The sequence below is a fragment of the Dendrobates tinctorius genome, unplaced genomic scaffold (assembly GCF_039654945.1).
Source record: "Dendrobates tinctorius isolate UK_male_01 unplaced genomic scaffold, ASM3965494v1 ptg000034l, whole genome shotgun sequence".
Lineage (NCBI taxonomy): Eukaryota > Metazoa > Chordata > Amphibia > Anura > Dendrobatidae > Dendrobates > Dendrobates tinctorius.
In genome coordinates, this window is record NW_027361702.1 from 2737321 (window position 1) to 2758438 (window position 21118).

Consider the following 21118-nt stretch of genomic DNA (forward strand, 5'->3'; position numbering starts at 1 on the left):
AACGTCCACTCACTGACTAATCCTGAGCCATCTTGTGTCTTGCAGATCAGCGTACGTGTGACCACGATGGATGCAGAGCTGGAGTTTGCCATCCAGCCCAACACCACTGGAAAACAACTCTTTGATCAAGTAAGTAAGCCGCCTGTCTGATGCTCAACAATGATTAGAAGACATTCACATGTTTGTTTTTTTTTCTGCAGCCAAAGCTTAACCCCTTTCTGACATGAGACGTACTATCCCGTCCATGGGACCCGGGCCCCTATGCCCATGGACGGGATAGTACTTCTAGCACGATCAGCGGCGTTCACGCTGATCGTGGCCGGGTGTCAGCTGATTATCACAGCTGACTCCCGGCACTATGTGTCAGGGGCGGTCACGGACCGCCCCCGACATGTTAACCCCTGCACACTGCGATCAAACACGATCGCAGTGTACCATGGATTTAGCAAAGCATCGGGAGGGGGCTCCCTCCGTGCTTCCCTGAGCCCCCCGGAGCAGCGCGATGTGCAGCGCTGCTGCGGGGGCTTCCTTCCCTGCAGGTCCCCGGATCCAATATGGAGCAACCGTACTAACCCGAAAAATAAAACTGCTTTATCAATTTTACCGCACGCGGAACGGTGTAAACGCACCCCCCAAAAGAAATTCTTAAAATGCTGTTTTTTGTTCATTCTCCGTCCCAAAAATCGGAATAAAAAGCGATCAAAAAATGTCACGTGCCCGAAAATGGTACCAATAAAAACGTCAGCTCGTCCCACAAAAAATAAGACCTCACATGACTCGGTGGGTCAAAATATGGAAAAATTATAGCTCTCAATATGTGGTGATGCAAAAACTATTTTTACAATAAAAAGCGTCTTTTAGCGTGCGACAGTTGCCAAACATAAAAACCGCCATAAATAGTAAATCAAACCCCCCCCTTTATCACCCCCTTAGTTAGGGAAAAATAATAAAATTAAAAAAATGTATTTATTTCAATTTCCCGCTAGGGTTAGGGCTGAGATCAGGGTTAGGGGTCTGTTGGAGTTAAGGCCCTTTTACATTTAGCGATGCACCAGCGATCCGACCAGCGATACGACCCGGTCAGGATCGCTGGTGCATCGCTAAATGATCGCTAGTGAGCTTTCATACAGAAAGATCTCACAGCGACGCAGCGGACGACACTCACCTTTCACACACAGCGATCCTGACATCCTCCCGCCCGCCTCCACCCGTCGCTCGTCTCACACAGCAGGAAGCAGACGACGAGAAATGGAGCCGGACATTCTCGCGCGATCAGCGATGGACAGCGGGGGAGCCGGTCGGAGGTAAGTATCACACATAGCGATATCGCTAGCAGTATCGCTATAACGTCACAAAATCAGTGACGTTTTAGCGATATTGCTAGCGATATCGCTATGTGTAAAACCCCCTTTAGAATTGGGGGGTTTCCAGTGTTTGGGCACATTAGGTGCTCTCCAAACACAAAATGGCATCTGATTTCAATACCAGCCAATTCTGCGTTGAAAAAGTCAAATGGTGCTCCTTCCCTTCCAAGCTCTGCCATGCGCCCAAACCGTGTTTTACCCCCCTACTCAGGACAAAATGCAAAACATCTTTTGGGGTCCAATTTCTCCTGTTACCCTTAGGAAAATAAATTATTAGGGGCAAAAATAATATTTTTGCGGGAAAAAAAAAAATGATTTTATTTTCACGCCCGGGCGTTATAAACATCTGTGAAGCAGTTGGGGGTTCAAAGTGCTCACCACCCATCTAGATAAGTTCCTTTGGGGGTCTAGTTTCCAAAATGGGGTCACTTGTGGGGAGTTTCAACAGTTTAGGCACATCGGAGGCTCTCCAAACGCGACATGACACCCGCAGACCATTCCATCAAAGTCTGCATTCCAAAACGTCACTACTTCCCTTCCGAGCCCCGACGTGTGCCCATACAGTAGTTTTCTCCCACATATGGGGTATCAGCGTACTCAAGACAAATTGGACAACAACTTTTCGGGTCCATTTTCTCCTGTTACCCTTGGGAAAATAAAAAAATTGGGGACTAAAAGATCATGTTTGTGGAAAAAATATGATTTTTTTTTTTTATTTTCACGCCCGGGCGTTATAAACTGCTGTGAAGCACTGGGGGGTTCAAAGTGCTCACCACACATTTAGATAAGTTCCTTGGGGGGGTCTAGTTTCCAAAATGGTGTCATTTGTGGGGATTTCCACTGTTTAGGCACATCAGGGGCTTTCCAAACGCGGCATGGCGTTCAATACCAGACAAAAAAGTCAAATGGCGCTGCTTCCCTTCCGAGCTCTGCCATGCGCCCAAATAGTGGTTTACCCCCACATGTGGGGTATCTGCGTACTCGGGACAAATTGCACAATAACTTTTATGGTCCTGTTACCCTTGGGAAAATAAGTTGGGGGGTGAGATCATTTTTGTGGAAGAAATGTTTTTTTTTTTCCTCTTCGCCACGACAGCACCCACTGAGAGAGGGGATCCGCCCCCGGAACAGGAAACCTACAGAGAGATAAATGGGGCGGTTCCCCTCGCTCCCTCAGTTTTGGTTTCCTGTTCCTGGAAAGGAACCCGCAGAAGAGGATACCTGGTCTGGAAGCCGCCTGCGTGCAGAATATGAGCAGCAGGGGCCCCAGGACTGGAGGCAGCGTCGGGCGGAGAGGTGTATCCCCCCCCCCCCAGAGCTGGTAATGCAGGTGAGGCCGGAGGTGAGAGTGGTGCCAAGGCTCACTGGGGAGGACATGACTATACCCCCCCCGAGGAGGGCGCATTACAAATACCATTGGGATACCGGGGTTGATGGCCGCACCCCCCCCCCCCCCAAAAGGAAGCAGAAGAGCTCGAGCGTTTGTGCTGGGCAGCGCTACCGGGGGTCATACCTGCAGCAAGGGTTAATGGAGAAGGACCCCGTGTGTTGGTGGCGGGGTGCAGATACGCCGGCGCATCAGTACTCCGCTGTGAGCGAGCGTTCCCCAGGAGAGGCAACCCGGAAGTGGTAAGAGGACTTCCGGGGTCAGGACAGGAGGAGAACGCCCACGCATGCGCAGAAGCAGAGAATAAAAAAAGACAAAAAAAAAAAAAAAAAAGAGGAAAGAGGAGCAGCTATAGCAGAGGCTATAAAAAGAAGCCACAGACACAGCGCTAGTGCGCAGTCATGTCATCCATAGATGACCCAGCTTCGCTCCCGTTAGGTCAGCCAGTGGAATCCCCACATGGCAGTAGACAAAGCGGTGCTACAAGGAGAAGCAGTAGCACCAGAAGAAGTGGCAGCTCCAGGAAGGAACCTAGTGGACCTTCCAGGCAAGATGAGCCCTTGGAGAAAAAGCGTTAAAGAAAAGAAGTCGTCCCATGCCTCAGCCGGGGTCGCGGACCTCGCAGCCGGTAGTTGCTGACGAAACTCAAGGGTGAGTGTTTTTTGGTCAGAATAAATAATTGATGGCCTTCTTTTTCTGGTCCATACCCCCTTTAGGCCAAAAGAACGGAGAAGGCGAAAAATAGAGAGTGTGCCTTATGTTCTCAGCCCCTCCCAGATGGCCACCCTAAGAGATTATGCCAATCGTGTATTGAGGAGGCCTTACAGGAGGAATCCTCACGAAAGAAGGAGGATATCCGGGCGATGATTAGAGAGGAGCTACGGGCCTTAGGCGGTTCCAGTAGTTTGGGGGGGTCACTCCTCCGTGAGAGAGATATATTCGTCAAGAGGAGGAGCCTCGCCGGCGTCAAAGTCGCCGTCAGAAACCGGGGAACTAGATTCCGATAGATCCCAGGAATACCCTTCCTCAGAGGACGAGGACCAAACGTGTTTCCCCACGGACAGTGTCAGTAATTTAGTGAAGTCTGTCCGAAATACCATGGGGTTACCAGAGAGTAAGGACCCCAAGACTCCACAAGACATAATGTTTGCAGGCATTTCCCGTAGAAAAGTCCGGGCATTCCCAGTGGTCCCAGCTGTAAAAGAGCTAGTTAAAAGGGAGTGGGAAAAACAAGGTCAGAGAACCTTCCTCCCCTTAACGTCAAAACGTAAGTACCCATTTGACGATGAGGAATTAACAGCCTGGTCGAGAGCCCCCAAGGTGGATGCGGCAGTGGCCTCTACCTCTGGTAGATCCTCCCTGCCGGTAGAGGATTCAGGAACTTTGGCTGACTCTTTGGATCGTAAAACCGATACATTCCTTAAACGATCTTGGGAAGCATGCACGGCAGCTTTTAAGCCCGCAATAGCAGCCACGTGCACGGCAAGGTCAATGTTGGTGTGGCTGAATGACCTAGAGGACAATATTAAGAATGGAGTAGCTAGGAATAGACTCCTTTCCTCTATGCCCCTCATTAAGGGAGCAGTGGCCTTCCTCTCCGACTCCTCCGCGGACTCTCTCTGGTTATCGGCTAGGGCAGCAGGGCTAACCAATGCAGGCCGGCGGGCCTTATGGTTGAAAGGGTGGAAAGGAGACACGCAAACAAAAACTAGACTGTGTGCTATACCCTGCCAGGGTAAGTACCTGTTTGGCACGGAACTGGATGAGATCTTAACAAAAGCGGGGGGGAGAGAGAAAGGTTTTCCTAACCCGTATGTTCCGTTTAACAGGAGGGCCTACAGGAAGCCGCCGTTTGGCAAAAAGAAGGACTTTAGACCCCAGGACCGCTGGGGAAATAAGGACCCCAAACAAAGGGGCAACCTATTCAGGAAACGTCCCTTTAGGGGCGACAGGTCCCGATAAAACCACTACACCGGTAGGTGGCAGACTATTAAAATTCAGCCACCAATGGGAGAAGGTGACATCAAACCCATGGGCCATGAATATTGTGTCATCAGGCCTAAAATTAGAATTTGTTCGGTATCCACCGAACTCCTTCCTATTGACTTCCATGAAGTCCCAGACACAGCAGGAAGCACTGGAGATAGAGATTGCAGTACTGCTAACTAAACAGGTCCTGGTAGAGGTCCCAGGGGACGAAATGGGAATGGGCTTTTATTCTCCTCTATTTTTAGTCCCAAAACCAGATGGCTCTTATAGGACTATAATAAACTTAAAGAAGCTTAATACCTTCTTGAAGCTGAGGCCGTTTAAAATGGAGTCGATTAAGTCTGCAATAAAACTTTTGTTCCCCAGGTGTTATATGGCAGTCTTGGACCTAAAGGACGCCTATTACCATCTCCCCATATATCGAGGGCACCAGAGGTTCCTGCGGGTAGCAGTCTGGTTAAAAGGTCGGATTCAGCATTTCCAGTTTGCGGCAATGCCATTCGGGCTATCCATGGCTCCTCGGGTATTTACCAAATTGATGCTGGAGGTGATGTCGTATGTAAGGCTGAATGACACCCTAGTTGTCCCTTACTTAGACGACCTACTCATAGTGGGAAATTCTGTTTCACAGTGCGAAGCGAGAATAGCTAAGATTATCTCATCCCCCTACAAACACTAGGCTGGCTAATTAACTGGGAGAAGTCCAGACTAGAACCAGTAACCTGTCAGAGGTTTCTAGGCCTGCAAGTGGACTCCGTAACTGACGAGTGCTTTCTGCCAAACGCCAAAGCGATGGCCATAATCAATAAGATACAGAATACTACAGGAAGACCCGTAATATCATTGAGACAGGGTATGTCCTTGCTGGGGTCCCTGATATCGTGCATTCCAGCGGTGCAATGGGCCCAGTTCCACTCCAGAGAACTACAGTGGGCTATTCTGCAGGAAACAGACTGCAGGGGCGGTTGGAAGGGAAGATGTCTCTATCGCCCGAGGTGGTTAAATCCCTAAAATGGTGGTTAAATCCTTCCAATTTATCGAAGGGAGTGCAATGGTGGGTGACTCCCTCCAAAATACTCACTACGGATGCCAGCCCCTTAGGTTGGGGGGCCCACCTAGAGGAGCACATGGTACAAGGCTGGTGGCGTAATGATGAAATAGAAACCTCCTCTAATGTAAAGGAGCTAACAGCGATTTTCTATGCGATATCTCATTTTCTCCCGCAGTTAAGAGGCACCCACGTGAGAATCCAAACAGACAATACCACCGCAGTGGCCTATATAAACCGGCAAGGAGGCACGCGGTCAGGACCATTGATGTCTATCGCGGGAAAGATCCTAGAAATAGCCGAGGTACATCTTCTCTCCTTGTCAGCGCTCCACATAAGAGGAGTAGACAACTCCCGAGCAGACTATCTCAGTCGCCAGACCCTATATCAGGGCGAGTGGGTCCTCAGCAGGCACGTCTTCGAAATGATAGCGTCAGAATGGGGCAGACCGGAGATAGACCTATTCGCGACCAGAGCCAACAGGCGCGTAAGAAGGTTTGCTTCGCTCTACAGGTCAGACAACCCAGACATTCTAGATGCCCTCCAAGCACCCTGGACATTCCAGCTAGCCTATGCCTTCCCTCCAATGGTTCTACTAACAACAGTAGTCAGGAAGATAAGACAGGAGAGGGCGAGGGTCATCTTGATAGCCCCGTTTTGGCCAAAAAGACCGTGGTTTTCATGGCTGAGAGCCATGTCAGTAATTGACCCATGGATCCTGCCGCTGCACCAGAATCTTCTCTCGCAGGGACCCTGCTACCATCCACAGGCCAAAGCCCTGCACCTAGCGGCCTGGAATTTGAAAGGGAGCTACTGAGGCAGAAGGGTTTCTCAAAGAACCTAATCAATACCCTGCTACAAAGTAGGAAGGAGTCCACAACAAAAATATATGCTAAGGTGTGGAAAAAGTTCCTGGCCTTTCACCCAGCAAAACTAGCCGGTGAAGTACCCATTACGGCCATTCTAGAATTTCTGCAAAGAGGCCGAGAATTGAGGCTCTCAGTAAGTACTCTAAAGGTCCACGTATCAGCCCTAGGAGCCCTATTTAACTATAACGTGGCAGCAAATAGATGGGTGACCCGTTTTATCTCAGCTTGTCAACGGTCAGAACCGGTGCATATGCCTCAGCTACCAGCATGGAACCTTACTCTAGTTTTGGATGCTTTCACTCAGGCACCATTTGAGCCCATAAGCTCAGCATCAGTGAAGTGCCTCTCATTGAAAACTGCTATGCTAGTAGCCTTAGTATCGGCTAGAAGAGTGAGTGATCTTCACGCTCTATCAGTAGACCCTCCGTTCCTGTCAATAACACAAGACAGTCTGATTTTAAAGACAGACCCGTCCTACCTTCCCAAACGGGCAACTAAATTTCATAGATCTTAGGAGATATGCCTACCTTCCTTCTATGAGAACCCGTCAACACAGGACGAGGTGAAATATCACACTTTAGATGTGAAAAGAGCTGTGCTAGCCTACCTAGATAGGAACAGTCCCTGGAGGCAGAGTAGGTCTCTTTTTGTCTCCTTCCAGGGCAACAGGAAGGGGTCTGCAGTTACAACAGGCACGATATCCAGGTGGATTAGAGATGCGATCACAATGGCATATTTGGCAAAAGGAGAAGACCCTCCACTGGGGATTAAGGCGCACTCTACTAGAGCCATATCATCCTCCTGGGCCAAGAGGGCGAACGTCCCAATTGAACAAATATGTAAGGCTGCAACCTGGTCTTCTCCGTCTACCTTTTATAGTCACTATAGACTAGATTTGTCCTCTACCGAGGATCTAACTTTTGGTAGATCTGTCCTTAACACGGTGTGCCCTCCCAAGTGATTATCTCTGGAAATCTCTCAGTGGGTGCTGTCGTGGCGAAGAGGAAAAACCGGATTACTTACCGGTAATACTCTTTTGTAGAGTCCACGACAGCACCCGCTCACTTCCCTCCCGTAAAGATTTTTTCACACATGGGTCTCCTTGGTGGTGGAGATTATGATTTAAGTTAGATATGTGATTAAACTTAGTAAGCTTAAAACTACATAGGGGTAAAATAGATGAATCGCCCAAACAATTTGACTAAAACATGTATGGCGGTTCCTCCGTTGTTCTCGGTAACACAAACTGAGGGAGCGAGGGGGACCGCCCCATCTATCTCTCTGTAGGTTTCCTGTTCCGGGGGCGGATCCCCTCTCTCAGTGGGTGCTGTCGTGGACTCTACAAAAGAGTATTACCGGTAAGTAATCCGTTTTTTTTTTTTTAATTTAAATTTTACAACTGTACGTTATAAACTTCTGTGAAGCCCTGGGAGGTTCAAAATTCTCACCACACATCTAGATGAGTTCCTTGGGGGGGGGGTCTAGGGGGATAGTACGTCACAGCGATCAGCGGCGCTCACAGCTGGCACCCGGTACTATGTGTGAGGGGCGTTCACGGACCACCCTCGACACGTTATCCCCTTGCACACCGCGATCAAACACGATCGCAGTGTACCAGGGGTTAAAGGGAAGCATTGGCAGGGAGGGGGCTCCCTCCGTGCTTCCCCCGTGCTTCCCTGAGCCCCCCCACAGCAGCGCAATGTGCAGCGCTGCTGCGGTGGGCTCCTTCCCTGCAGGTCCCCGGATCCAAGATGGCAACGGGGACCTTCGGGGGCCTGCAGGGAGCTGGCTTCCTCAGTGCCTGCAAAGCGATCTGTCACAGGACAGTGATGTCCCACCTGGGACTATGTAATAAAGTTAAAAAAAAGTGTGTAAATAATTTTTAAAAAATTGCTAAATAAATAAAAAAATATTCCCTAATTCATTTCTTGGAAATAAAAAAAACAAACAAACAAAAGTACATATATTTGGTATTGCCGCGTCCGTAACGACCCGCCCTATAAAATTGTCCCATTAGTTAACCCCTTTAGCGAATCCCTTAAAAAATAAAAAACGAAGCAAAAAATGATTTATCATACTGCCGAACAAAAAGTGCAATAACGCGCGATCAAAAAGACGCATAAAAATATCCATGGTACCGCTGAAAACGTCATCTTGTCCCGCAAAAAACGAGCCGCCATACAGTGTTGTCAGCGAAAAAATAAAGTTATAGCTCGCAGAATAAAGCGATGCAAAACATAAAAACATAAATGAGGTATTGCTGTAACCGTACTTACCCGAAGAATAAAAGCGCTTTATCAATTTTACCGCACGTGAAACGGTGTAAACGCACCTCCCAAAAGAAATTCACGAAACGCAGGTTTTTCTTCATTCTGCATCCCAAAAATCGGATTAAAAAGCGATCAAAAGATGTCACGTGCCCGAAAATTATACCAATAAAAACGTCAACTCGTCCCGCAAAAAATAAGACCTCACATGATTCGGTGGGTCAAAATATGGAAAAATTATAGCTCTCAATATGTGGTGATGCAAAAACTATTTTTACATTAAAAAGCGTCTTTTAGCGTGTGACAGCTGCCAAATATAAAAACCGCCATAAATAGTAAATCAAACCCCCCATTATCACCCCCTTAGTTAGGGAAAAAATAACAAAATTAAAAAAAAATTATTTCCATTTTCCCGTTAGGGCTAGGGTTAGAGCTGAGATTAGGGGTGTGTTGGGGTTAGGGTTGGAGTTAGAATTTGGGGGTTTCCACTGTTTGGGCACATCAGGTGCTCTCCAAACGCAACATGGCGTCTGATCTCCATTCCAGCCAATTCTGCGTTGAAAAAGTCAAATGGTGCTCCTTCCCTTCCAAGCTCTGCCATGCGCCCAAACAGTGTTTTACCCCCAAAAACCAGCCTACTCAGGTCAAATTGCAGAACATCTTTTGGGGTCCAATTTCTCCTGTTACCCTTAGGAAAATAAAAAATTGAGGGCAAAAATATCATTTTTGTGGAAAAAAATGATTTTTTTATTTTCACGCCCAGGCGTTATAAACTTCTGTGAAGCACTTGGGGGTTCAAAGTCCTCACCACACATCTAGATAAGTTCCGTGGGGGGGGGTCTAGTTTCCCAAATGGTGTCATTTGTGGGGGGGGGGGGGTTTCCACTGTTTAGGTATATCAGGGGCTCTTCCAAGGCAACATGACATCCGCAGACCATTCCAAAACGTCACTACTTCCCTTCCGAGCCCCGACGTGTGCCCATACAGTAGTTTTCTCCCACATATGGGGTATCAGTGTTCTCAGGACAAATTGGACAACAACTTTTGGGGTCCAATTTCTCCTGTTACCCTTGGGAAAATAAAAAAATGGGGACTAAAAGATCATGTTTGTGGAAAAAATACAATTTTTTTATTTTCACGCCCAGGCATTATAAACTTCTGTGAAGCACTGAGGGGTTCAAAGTGCTCACCACACATCTAGATAAGTTCCTTTTGGTGTCTGGTTTCCAAAATGATGACATTTGTGGGGGGTTTCCACTGTTTTGGTACATCAAGGGCTTTCCAAACACGACATGGTGTCCGATCTCAATTCCAGCCAAAAACGTCAAATGGCGCTGCTTCCCTTCCAAGCTCTGCCATGCGCCCAAATAGTCGTCTACACCCACATATGGGGTATCGGTGTACTCAGGTCAAATTGCACAATAACTTTTAGGGTCCTGTTACCCTTGGAAAAATAAGAATTGAGGGAGAAAAGATCACTTTTGTGAAAAAAAAAAAATTATTTTTTTAATTGTACGGCTGTACGTTATAAACTTCTGTGAAGCCCTTGGGGGTTCAAAGTTCTCACCACATATCTAGATAAGTTCCTTGGGGGGTCTAGTTTCCAAAATGGGGTCACTTATGGGGGGTTTCCATTGTTTAGGTACATCGGGGGCTCTCCAAACGTGACATGGCGTCCGATCTGAATTCCAGCCAATTTTGCATTGAAAAAGTCAAACGGCGCTCCTTCCCTTCTGAGCTCTGCCATGCGCCGAAACAGTGGTTTCCCCCACATATCAGGTATCAGCGTACTCAGGACAAATTGTACAATAACTGTTGCAGTCCAATTTCTCCTGTTACCCTTGGTAAAATAAAAAATTGAACCTGAAGTATTTTTTTGTGAAAAAAGGTTAGTTGTTTTTTTTTTAAAAATTCAAAAAGTTCCTGTGAAGCTCCTGAAGGGCTAATAAACTTCTTGAATGTGGTTTTGAGCACCTTGAGGGGTGCAGTTTTTAGAATGGAGTCACTTTTGGGTGTTTTCTATCATATAGACCCCTCAAAGTAGCTTCAAATGTGATGTGGTCTGTAAAAATAAAATGGTGTTGTAAAAATGAGAAATCGTCGGTTCCTAACAAAAAAAAAATGTTGGTTCCAAATTTGTGCTGATGTAAAGTAAACATGTGGGAAATGTTACTTATTAAGTTTTTTGTGTGCTGTAGCTCTGTGATTTAAGGAAAATTCAAAGTTGGAAAATTGCGAAATTTTCAAAAATTTCGCCAAATTTCCGTTTTTTTCACAAATAAACACAAGTTGAATGAAATTTTACCACTAACATGAAGTACAATATATCACGAGAAAACATTGTCAGAATTACCAGGATCCATGGAAGCGTTCCAGAGTTATTACCTCATAAAGGGACAGGTGGTTAGAATTGTAAAAATTGGCCTGGTCATGAACGTGCAAACCACCCTTGGGGGTTAAGGGGTTAATCTTTTGGCAGTAAAAAAAAACTGCAGACAAAAAGCAGGTTTTGCTTCATTTTTTGCTGCTTTCCTTTCTTTGTTTTGGCTGCATTTTTCAGAATCTCTGCCTTGCTTCCACCAATGCATGTATGTGAAAACGTAAAACATTTTCGGAGAAACAGGCAATTTGGCCATATTATTTAGTAGATAATATCTGAAAACATAGCGGCTATTCTGAACAAGAAAGTTTATATGAGTCAATGAAAAAACACGCAAAGCATTTTTTTTTTTTTTTTTTTTTATCAGAGCAGCTCACCCCCAAAAAATTAGAATAAAAGTGATCAAAATGTTTTATGCACTCCAAAATGCTGCAATTAAAAACTACAGCTTGTCATGCAAAGTCCAGCTCCACTGATGTCTCAAAGTGGTGACAAGTTTTTATTCAGAATTTTTTTTTTTTTTTTTTTTTAAAGCCAATAAACCATAAATATAAGTATTTGATAATCATGCTTTCATCTAACTTAAGGCTATGTACGCAACTCGTGCCCTACCAATGTGTGAAAGTAAATAATGGCCACCAACTTAACCCCTTAACGGCCAAAACGGTGGCCACTAAAGAACCTTATTCCCTCATCGTGGTTTTAATACTGATGAGAAATAAAGTTGTAGCTCCCCCAGAGTCTGAAAATATCCAGGATCTCCGCCACTGTTGCAGCTGAGACCCTGCAGAACACGAGTTGTACCTGATTTTCTTGTCCCCAATCACATGATCGCTGTTATTCAGTGGATCATGAACAAAATACTGTGCCAGCTATTAAAATCATTTATCGCTGTTCTGACAATAATATACTTCTCAGGAGCGAAAAGTGATTCCCCTGGACTTTTTGCTCCATCCTGCCCTCCACATCATCTTCCCAAAAAAAAGAAATGGTGGTCTCATGCACAGTGCGCCAGCCAAGATCTGCTAGCCGGCACCCAGCAACAGCAGAAGTATTTTTCCTATTGCTTCATTTTGATCACCCTATCACAGTGGTGAAAAGCCAATAATTAGTGTCACCCCACCCCCAACCATGTGTTATCCCTTTAGTCAGATTATTATTTTTTTAATAATTTTACAATTTTTAATTGTTTGCATTTAGGGTTGGCCATATGGTTGGGATTGAGCATAGGGTTGGGGGTTGAGGCTTGATCTTAGGTTTGGGGTTGAGCATAGGGTTGGGGGTTAGGGTTTGGTGCTTGGCCTTATAGTTAGGGGTTGGGGATTCGGCTTGGTTTAGAGTTAAGGAATTATCCTCACTGAAGTATTTCCATGGCATTTCAATGGGCCAGGGCCCGTACTCAGGATTCCCTTTTGGGGACAAGGTACGGGACGGTAAGCCACGGTTTGTCACCAATTATAATACCCATTGGGCACAAGTGAGGGCCAGCGGTCATGTTCAGTTATTCTTGGGGCACTTCCCATGGCGTTCCTCATTGGGCTTGGCTTACCTTCACACTGGTAGGTTGTCAAAGTATTAACCCTATGGGTATTTAATCTTGTTGGTCACAATGTTCTTCACTTCCCCTGACGAAGCCCCTCTTGTGGGGATGATACGCGTGAGGCCACGTCTGTTTCCAGTCAGGATCATACTCATGGGATCATCAATGGACCTTTCCCTTTCTGGGTAACATATGCTTCTCATACCATTAGTTGGGCTTTTATGAGAGGCTCTTTTCTCTATTGTGGGAGCTTCTCTTGGGGTGTTTTTTTGTGATTACTTTATCTGGGTTTTAGGCTGTTATGGGGGCTTCCGTCCTTTTGGTGGTCCCCTTACCTGCCTTCCATTTATGGGTTATCCTAGCTGCTTGGAAAGGGGATATTTCGATATATCTAAATAACACCCCTCCCCTTTTTTTGCCCCATGAGCCTTTAGGAGTTGGTCCGGGGATTATTATAAATTCATTATTTCTATGTATTGGGTTTATTACTGCATTGTTATTTTGAGTGTACACGGTTCTCATGGTTTTTTAATTGTAATTGTGTATCAATAAAATTGATGTTATATTTTTTGTATATTATGGTGTGCATATATTCCATTAGTCCTTTTTTTTTTTTTTTTGCCATTGTCTAGAGTTAATGTTGGGGGATAACATTGAGCTTGGGGTTTTTCAAAAGTAAAAAAAAAGACTAGTGTTGAGCTTAAGTTCTTGCTACTCAAGTTCTACTTGAGTTGATCGGATGATCAAATATGTATCACGTAACGGGTATCACGGATGCTCAAGTGAGAGTCTCGAGCCTCCGCCCCACGTTTCGTGGCTGTTAGATAATCCCCAAAAAATGAGGTAATTCATAGCCCCCCAAAAAATGCAGGCTTGCACACTCGTATGGCGAACAGCCGCGAAACATGCAGGACGGAGACTTGAGCAGCTCACTAGAGCACCCGCGATGCTTGGTACATACCCAAGCACCCGATGCAATCTGGAGTAGCGAGCACATGCGCTCAACAATAATATTAGATCGTCATATTGATTATCACATTCTGTGTAGTACTTTATGGGTTTAAAGTCCTCACTATACCACTGGATAAAATCCTTGAATGGTGTAGTTTCCAAAGTGTGGTCTCTTTTGGAGGGTTTCTGCTGTTTGGGCTCTTTAAGGGCTCTGCAAATGTGACATGTCGCCCACAATCTTAGTCAGCCAAATCGTGTTCCAAAATTCAAATATTGCGCCTTCCGTTTGTGTATCTAAACCAGAGATCTCAAACACGCGGGCCACATATGGCCCCTGAGGCAGGCATCTGCGGCACGCGGTGCACCACATGTCTCACTCCCTGAGACAGGTGGAAGGCGCGCATTCAGGAGCGTGCGATGGCTGTTCTGTGTGCAAAGGACCTGGGATGAAGTCAGGGGTCACATGATCAGGGGCCTCTGTTTATGCAGGACGCTGCTGTCTGTGCTGGTTGTCATGGTGCTGAATGAAGGTAAGTTTGTGTGGGGTAAGGAGGGGTTTACAGGGTGGATGTAGCAGAGCCGTGTGTGTATGGAGCGGAGCAGTGTGTGTACAAAGTGTATGGAGTGCAGCCGTGTGTGTATGAGGTGTGCGGAGCCATGTGTGTATGAAGTGTACGGAGCGGAGCCGTGTGTGCACGTGATGTACGGAGCGGAGCCGTGTGTGTACGAGGTCGACGGAACGGGGCCGTGGGTGGACGGAGTGGGGCCGTGGGTGGACGGGGTGGGGCCGTGGGTGGACGGGGTGTATTATGTTTGAAAGGAATGTGGCCTGCCAGCTCAATTTTTTTTTTTTTTTTTTATGAACAGAACTGTTTACCTACATGTGAGGTATCGCCACTCTCCTAAAGTGGGTAACAAACTGTGGGTTCCAATTTTTGGTGTTGCGTCTTGCAAAAGTGATAAATTTGGGGCTAAAGCAAAATTTTTGTGAAGAGAAAAAAATAATTTCAATGTGATGACCTAAAGTTATCAAACTGTGTTGCACCTGTGGATTCAAAATGCTCACTATACCCCTAAATAAAATCCTTGCGGGTTGTAGTTTCCCAAATGGTGTCACTTGTGGGGGGTTTCCACTGTTTAGGCACATAGGAGGCTCTCCAAATGCAACATGGCATCCACTTGAGATTCCAGCTCTTTTTGCGTTCAAAAAGTCAAATGAAGCTCCTTCCCTTCCAAGCCCTGCCGTGCGCCCAAACAGTAGATATTTCACACACATGGGGTATCTGCATACTCTCCAGAAATTTCACAACAAATTTTGGGGTCTACTTTCTATTACCCTTGTAAAAAAAAAAAAAAAAAAAAATTGGGGCTAAAGTACTTTAAAATTTTTTCACTTAATTTTTTTTTTTTTTTTTTTTTTTTGCTTCCCCATTCCATTGACTCCTGTGAAACACTTGCAGGTTTAGTACACTTTTTGAATGTGGTTTTGCACACCTTGAGGGGTGCAGTTTTTAGGATGGTGTCACTTTGGGGTATTTTCATATTGACCCCTCAGTCACTTCAAATGTGAGGTGTTCCCAAAAAAAAAAAAAAAACTTACAAATTTTGAACACTTCTAACTTGCTAACAAAAAAATTGTTTCAAAAATTGTGTTGCTGTAAAGTCGACGTGGAAAATGTTTATGAATGAATTAGTGTTATATAACGATCTGGTTTGAGGGCATAAAAATTAAAAGTTTGAAAATTTTAAAATTGTCATTTTTGATATTTTCATAAATATACGCAAATTATATAGACCAAAATTTACCACTAACATGAAGTAAATGTCACGATAAAACTATCTCAGAATCAAGTGGTATATGCTGAAGCATTCCAGAGTTACTACCTCAAAGTGACAGTGGTCAGCTTTAAAAAAAAAAAAAAAAAAAATTGGCCTGCTCATTAAGGTAAAAATTGGTAGGTTAATGCCCTACCAAAGTGTTGGGTAGATAATGTCCGACCATTGAGCGCTTCCGGGGTTTCCGTGTAAATCTGACATATGTGATTCAGACAGAACCCCCGGCTGAAGATTCCCTATAATGAGGCAGATGGAGGCACTGTGGACGCAGTCTCTCCTGTGATTCGGCGGTGTCCGTCTTTTTAGGATCTCAGAAAAGTGCCGTCGGCCACAGTTTTGTGCATCTCTGTAAGGGACGCTGCTGAACAGAGGCCAGACGGAGTCCAGAGGAACTCTGCTGCCTCATTATTGCTCAGCGTAGCGCGCCGGATAACTGTGATCCCGAATGTTCTTTACCCCAAAATGCCACTAATAAAAGCTTGTACTCAACCCACAAAAAACAAGTCTCCAGTTCGTCACCTGTTATCAGAAATATAAGGTGCTGCTACATTACTGGAAGCACAAAGGCCCGGAAAAAGTCTTATGGCTCCCCCCCCCCAAAAAAAAAAAAAAATCCAGCAAAGCCTGCTCTTCCAAATGCCATGCCGTCCCATCACCCCCGAACCCCCACCCGTGTGCCTAAACCATAGTTGGGAATCCACATGTTTGTCATTATCATAGAGAGCAGAGCCCACTTAATTTACAAGTGAGAACATGCTGGGCATAATGTAGTGGGCACAACAACGTACTGGTCACTATAATGTACTGGTCACTACAACAGCAGCTTTGCATTTTTCACAACATCCACTTATGCTTATTTCTGGAAAACACCCATGGAGTCAAAATTGTCATTACACCTGTAGATAAATTCCCAGGGGTGTATAATTTCCAAAATGGGGTCACTTGAGATGGTTTCTACTCTTCTGGCAATGAAGTGCTCTGTATATGGACTCCACAAACTATACAACGAAAATTTGTTCTCCAAGAGTCAAACATCGCTCGTCCCTCCCAAGCCTCACTGTGTGTTCAAACAGAATTGTACAGCCAAATATGGGGTATTGCTTTGGTCACGGGAATTTGTGTGACAAAATGTGTGGTCATTTTTAGTTATTTCCTCTTGTGAAAATGTAAAATCTGAGGCTAAAACATTATAGTGGTAAAAATGTAATTTTTCTTCAGCGCTCAATGGTATAAAATTTTGTGAAACACTTGTGTCCATATGATCACTGCACTCCTAGAGGATTTCATTGAGGTGTAGTTTGTAAAATGGGGTCACATATAGGGGGTTCTGCTGTTCTGGCCCCTCATAGGCTCTGCCAATGTGACATGGCATCCTCAAACCTTTCCAGGCAAATCTGAACTCCAATATGGTGCGTCTTCTCTTCTGATCTTTGCACTGTGCCTAAAAAGTAGTTTTTGACCACATATGAGGGTATCGGTGTACATCCGTTTTCTCCTATTGGCACTTTTTGAAAATTTAAAAATTTGGGGCTAAAGCAACATTTTAGTGCAAAAATGTAACTTTTCACTTTAACAGCCCAATGTTGTAAAATTCTGTGAAATTCATGCTTACTACTTCCCTAGATGAATTCTTATAAGAGGTGTAGTTTCCAAAATGGGGTCACTTGTGGGTGTTTCTGCTTTTGTGGAATGTTGGTGACCTCTAAATGTGACATGACGTGGAAAATCTATTTCAGACAATTTTGCACTTCAAAAATCAGACTGACATGCCTCCCAGTGATTGTTGGAATATCAATCGTCTGTCACCTAACTTCTGATATATGGTTTTGTGGGATGACCCCCTGAAAGGGAGAGATTAGTTGTCATGTAAATTATCCTAGTTTTGGCGTTAATCTGTAGGTTAATAGCATTCTTACACACAGAGACCCCTGTTGCCGGTAGGAAATTAACTTTATTCCCACAGGCAGTGTTCGGTCCTATTCACTAGGTACCGGTGATGTTTTAGTCAACGCTCTGTGTATAATGGCTTTAACCATGTCCAGCACTGACGGCAGCTCTGCATTAGGGCCGGCTGTCAGTCAGTGTCGGGGGCACAGTTACAGCTGCAACTCTCTATACACAGAGCAGTGACTGAAGCTACGGCGCTGCCGCTCCGTTACTGGTTCCCAAAGCTGCTGGGGGGATAAAGCTAGTTTCTTCCTGGCAGTGGGACTCCATGCTGGTGCCACATGGTGTCAGAATGCTATCGGCCTGCAGATTAAACCCATAGCTGCAGGTTGATAGCGTTAAAGGGAACCGGTGATGTAAAATAACGCCATGTGACTGCAGACTTGTGCATCCTCTCATCACACACTGTGGTCACATGACAGCCCAGTAACGGAGAATCCTCACAGCGCACATTGTGTGCCATGTGAAGATCAGCAAGTCTGCAGTCATAGTGACACTTGTGACCACAGTGCGCAATGAGAGGATACACATGACAGCCAGCATCGGAGTCCTTACAGCGCACGGTGTGTGCTATGTGAAGATCAGCAAGTCTGCAGACAGTGACTGCAGACTTGTAGATTCCTTTATCTTTATAGAAGTGAAGAAAAATAATAATGTGATAATTCGCTTCTTGCTAAAGACTAACATTTGCCCCCAGACGCTGTGTGTGCATTTCTCCGTGTATGCCTCGGTTGTATCTGACAATATGGCGTTGATCTCGGTGGTTGACGTGTCCCCGGTACATGCAGTCCTCCTGCTTCCTGAGTTTCAGGACATACTTGTGCACTATAGAGAATTTCTGGCATGTTCTGTGCCATTCTATACGGCCAGATCTGTATATTTTCACATTTAAGCAAATGCTCACTTTTTTTTCTTCTAGTAATTGAAGTTTTGAGCCAGATTTCAGCCCAAACAGAAGCAGATTTCCATGGCTGTGATGCATAGGAGCTTTGTGCGGCTCGGTCCCAGCTGTGCGGTCTCCAGCACACTTTGTAGGATGGGCCGGGGAAGGATTGGGTGTTGCCTCCTGGCAGACATGAAGAATGGGACTTATTAACTGTTCCCTTAGCAGGAATTCTGACTGCCAAATTCCCCTTGTGCTTCAGTCTGGGTGGGGTTGTCAGGGTTTCTAATTCTGTCTGGCTGCTGTAGATTAGACCTCCTAATGGCCGCCTTCTTCTTAAAATAGATGTCCCTGTGCCTTTTCTGCAATTGCGAAATGATCACTTCTTCCATATATAAGTTTTATGGCCTCCTAAATGTCAGCATAATGTCATCCTCCAAAAATGCAATGAAGCAGCAGGTACCCCCCTATGCATCGCCGTTCACACAGTAAAGAAGCGGAGGTTGGGGATTTTGGGAGCGCTCCTATATTTTTTCTGGAGGCCCAACTCTATTGTCAACTTCACAGGGAAGTGGAAAGCTGACGGGGGACGTTGTGCTGGGTTGATGGGAAATGGCATAAGTGACTTTACCGTAATTTAATCGGAAACTCTGATGAGTTTGTGTATCGGACTGGCCCACCAGAGAACCTGGGAATCCTCCGGTGGCTTCTCCTGCAGGAGAGTTTACAGTGCAAACCTGGCACCTGCTATGAGGCTCCTGAATGGGGGAGAACCTGGTGACATCAACTGGATCTGACCAATTACGTGATAACAGACGAATCGGTAAGCAGAGCCAGATCCTAACATTGTGTCTTATGGCTATACCAATGGATACAGTGCATGATGAAAGTCTAGGTCCGAAAATCCACTGTAATGATGAGGCATTGGTTCTGCATAGATGAAAGGTGGGCCCTCGGAATCAAGCCCTCTTCTGGGCCCAATGTTCTTCAGTCCAACACTGGGTGTATACAGTCAGTATGTATGGAGGGCTGTACCCAATTCCATGTGTCACACCACATTTATTTTCTTATTCCTCAGTTATATGTTAAGAATTCTTGTAAATATATTAAATGGTCAGACATTGCAGCAAACTGCATGAGTCATTACGAGCAACTATGTGCCTTATCAGAGAATTTAGGTCTTTTGACTCCCTTTTGCCTCCTGAAAATCCCCATCAACTCTGAAAAACAGTTCTAATCTAGGTCAAAGCAAGACAGAGCTACAGCACAATAAGGCATCAGAGTACACCTCCTATAATACTGCATGGAAAGGGGCGAGAAGGAGGAGTGAGGAACCAAGGAGAGACAGACAGCACGGGCAATTCATGCTGCAGTCAGTGACTGATTCAGCTTATCCCAGAGCTGGATTCACAGTCACATGAGTCAGTACCCCTGGATTCACCTCAATGCTGCTTCTGCTACTTGTGAACATGTGCTAAAGAGAGAGAAGAGCAAGAATGTGTCGTGCATATAGCAACACTTCTCCTACTAGATCAGATAAAACTTAGAATTAAAGGGCCTACAGAGGAGAAAAATGATGCATGTCATGTGGCCAGAAGTAGTGTTATTTCTCAACTACACACATGACAGATTACACTGAAAATGTACCCAAAATTACAGGTATGCTGTAAAGAAATAAGTTATCAGTGCCTTCAATTTAAAGAAAATCTGTCATCAGGTTTTGCCACCTCTCATGAGAGCAGCATGCTGTAGAGTCAGAGACCCTGATTCCAGGAATGTCATTTGCTCAGCAGCTTGCTGTAGTTTTGATAAAAATCAGTTTTTATAAGCAGGCGATATTCACTAGAGGACTAGTAAACCTGCTGCCATATTGTCCTCCATATTCATGATCTCTGTGTAACCCCGCCCACATCACTGGCAGCTTTCTGCCTATGCACATTGTACACAGAAAGCAGCCAATCAGTGTTGTGGGTGGGGTTCTATAGAGCTGAGCAGTCAAGAGAACTGCAAGATGTGCAGCAGAGAAAGTAGTGATTGTATCAAAATTGCAGCAGGCAGGCCGGTAAGTTACACATTGCTGGATTCAAAGCAATTGTGCAAGTGAATCGCTTCGAAAGGTCCCAAATTTTTTGTATATTGTGGAGTTGCACAAAAATGTTACTTTTGGCGTTGTCCTATTTGTTTGTGCCCAGCTCCTGGGATCTGGCGCTCCTTACACCAGTCTGAGTAGTAAGATTTCTGGCGAGGAGCACTCCACTTACTGGTAATTTGAGGGTCCACAGCTCGCTCTCAGCTACTGATTTTTTTTTTTTTGACTGTAAATGCTCCGGCCTGCTGACAGCAGACTGATAGCGGTTTAATCTTAGATTGTATTTCTTTCCATTACATGCGTTGTCTTATGAGCGGCCGGACCATTGCCAGATGATTCACGGCTTTGAGCCGCAGCTTGTGGTTACTGTAGTGCTCAGTCCCTGCAGTGCACTTTATAGGATTTTAATGCATCCGACGTTCATTGTGGAAGGTTTATTGGGAATCGGACAGCGATTTAATCTCTGTATACCAAGAACGTGGTCTGCATTATTGCATTATGTGCACGGTGATCAGCTGCTCCACTGTCTCCATTGGTTTTTACTAATATGAGCTTTGTGCAGTTGTAC

At 45.4% G+C, this 21118-nt stretch overlaps 1 protein-coding gene across 1 annotated transcript in view; it reads left to right on the forward strand.

The window, feature by feature from the left end:
- LOC141087481 (moesin) overlaps window positions 1-21118 on the forward strand; it is a 110295-nt gene that overhangs the window by 59562 nt on the left and 29615 nt on the right. Inside the window, exon 2 of the mRNA XM_073573034.1 lies at window positions 46-129. Within this exon, the coding sequence (XP_073429135.1) occupies window positions 46-129 (84 nt within the window). The remainder of the gene's footprint in view (window positions 1-45; window positions 130-21118) is intronic.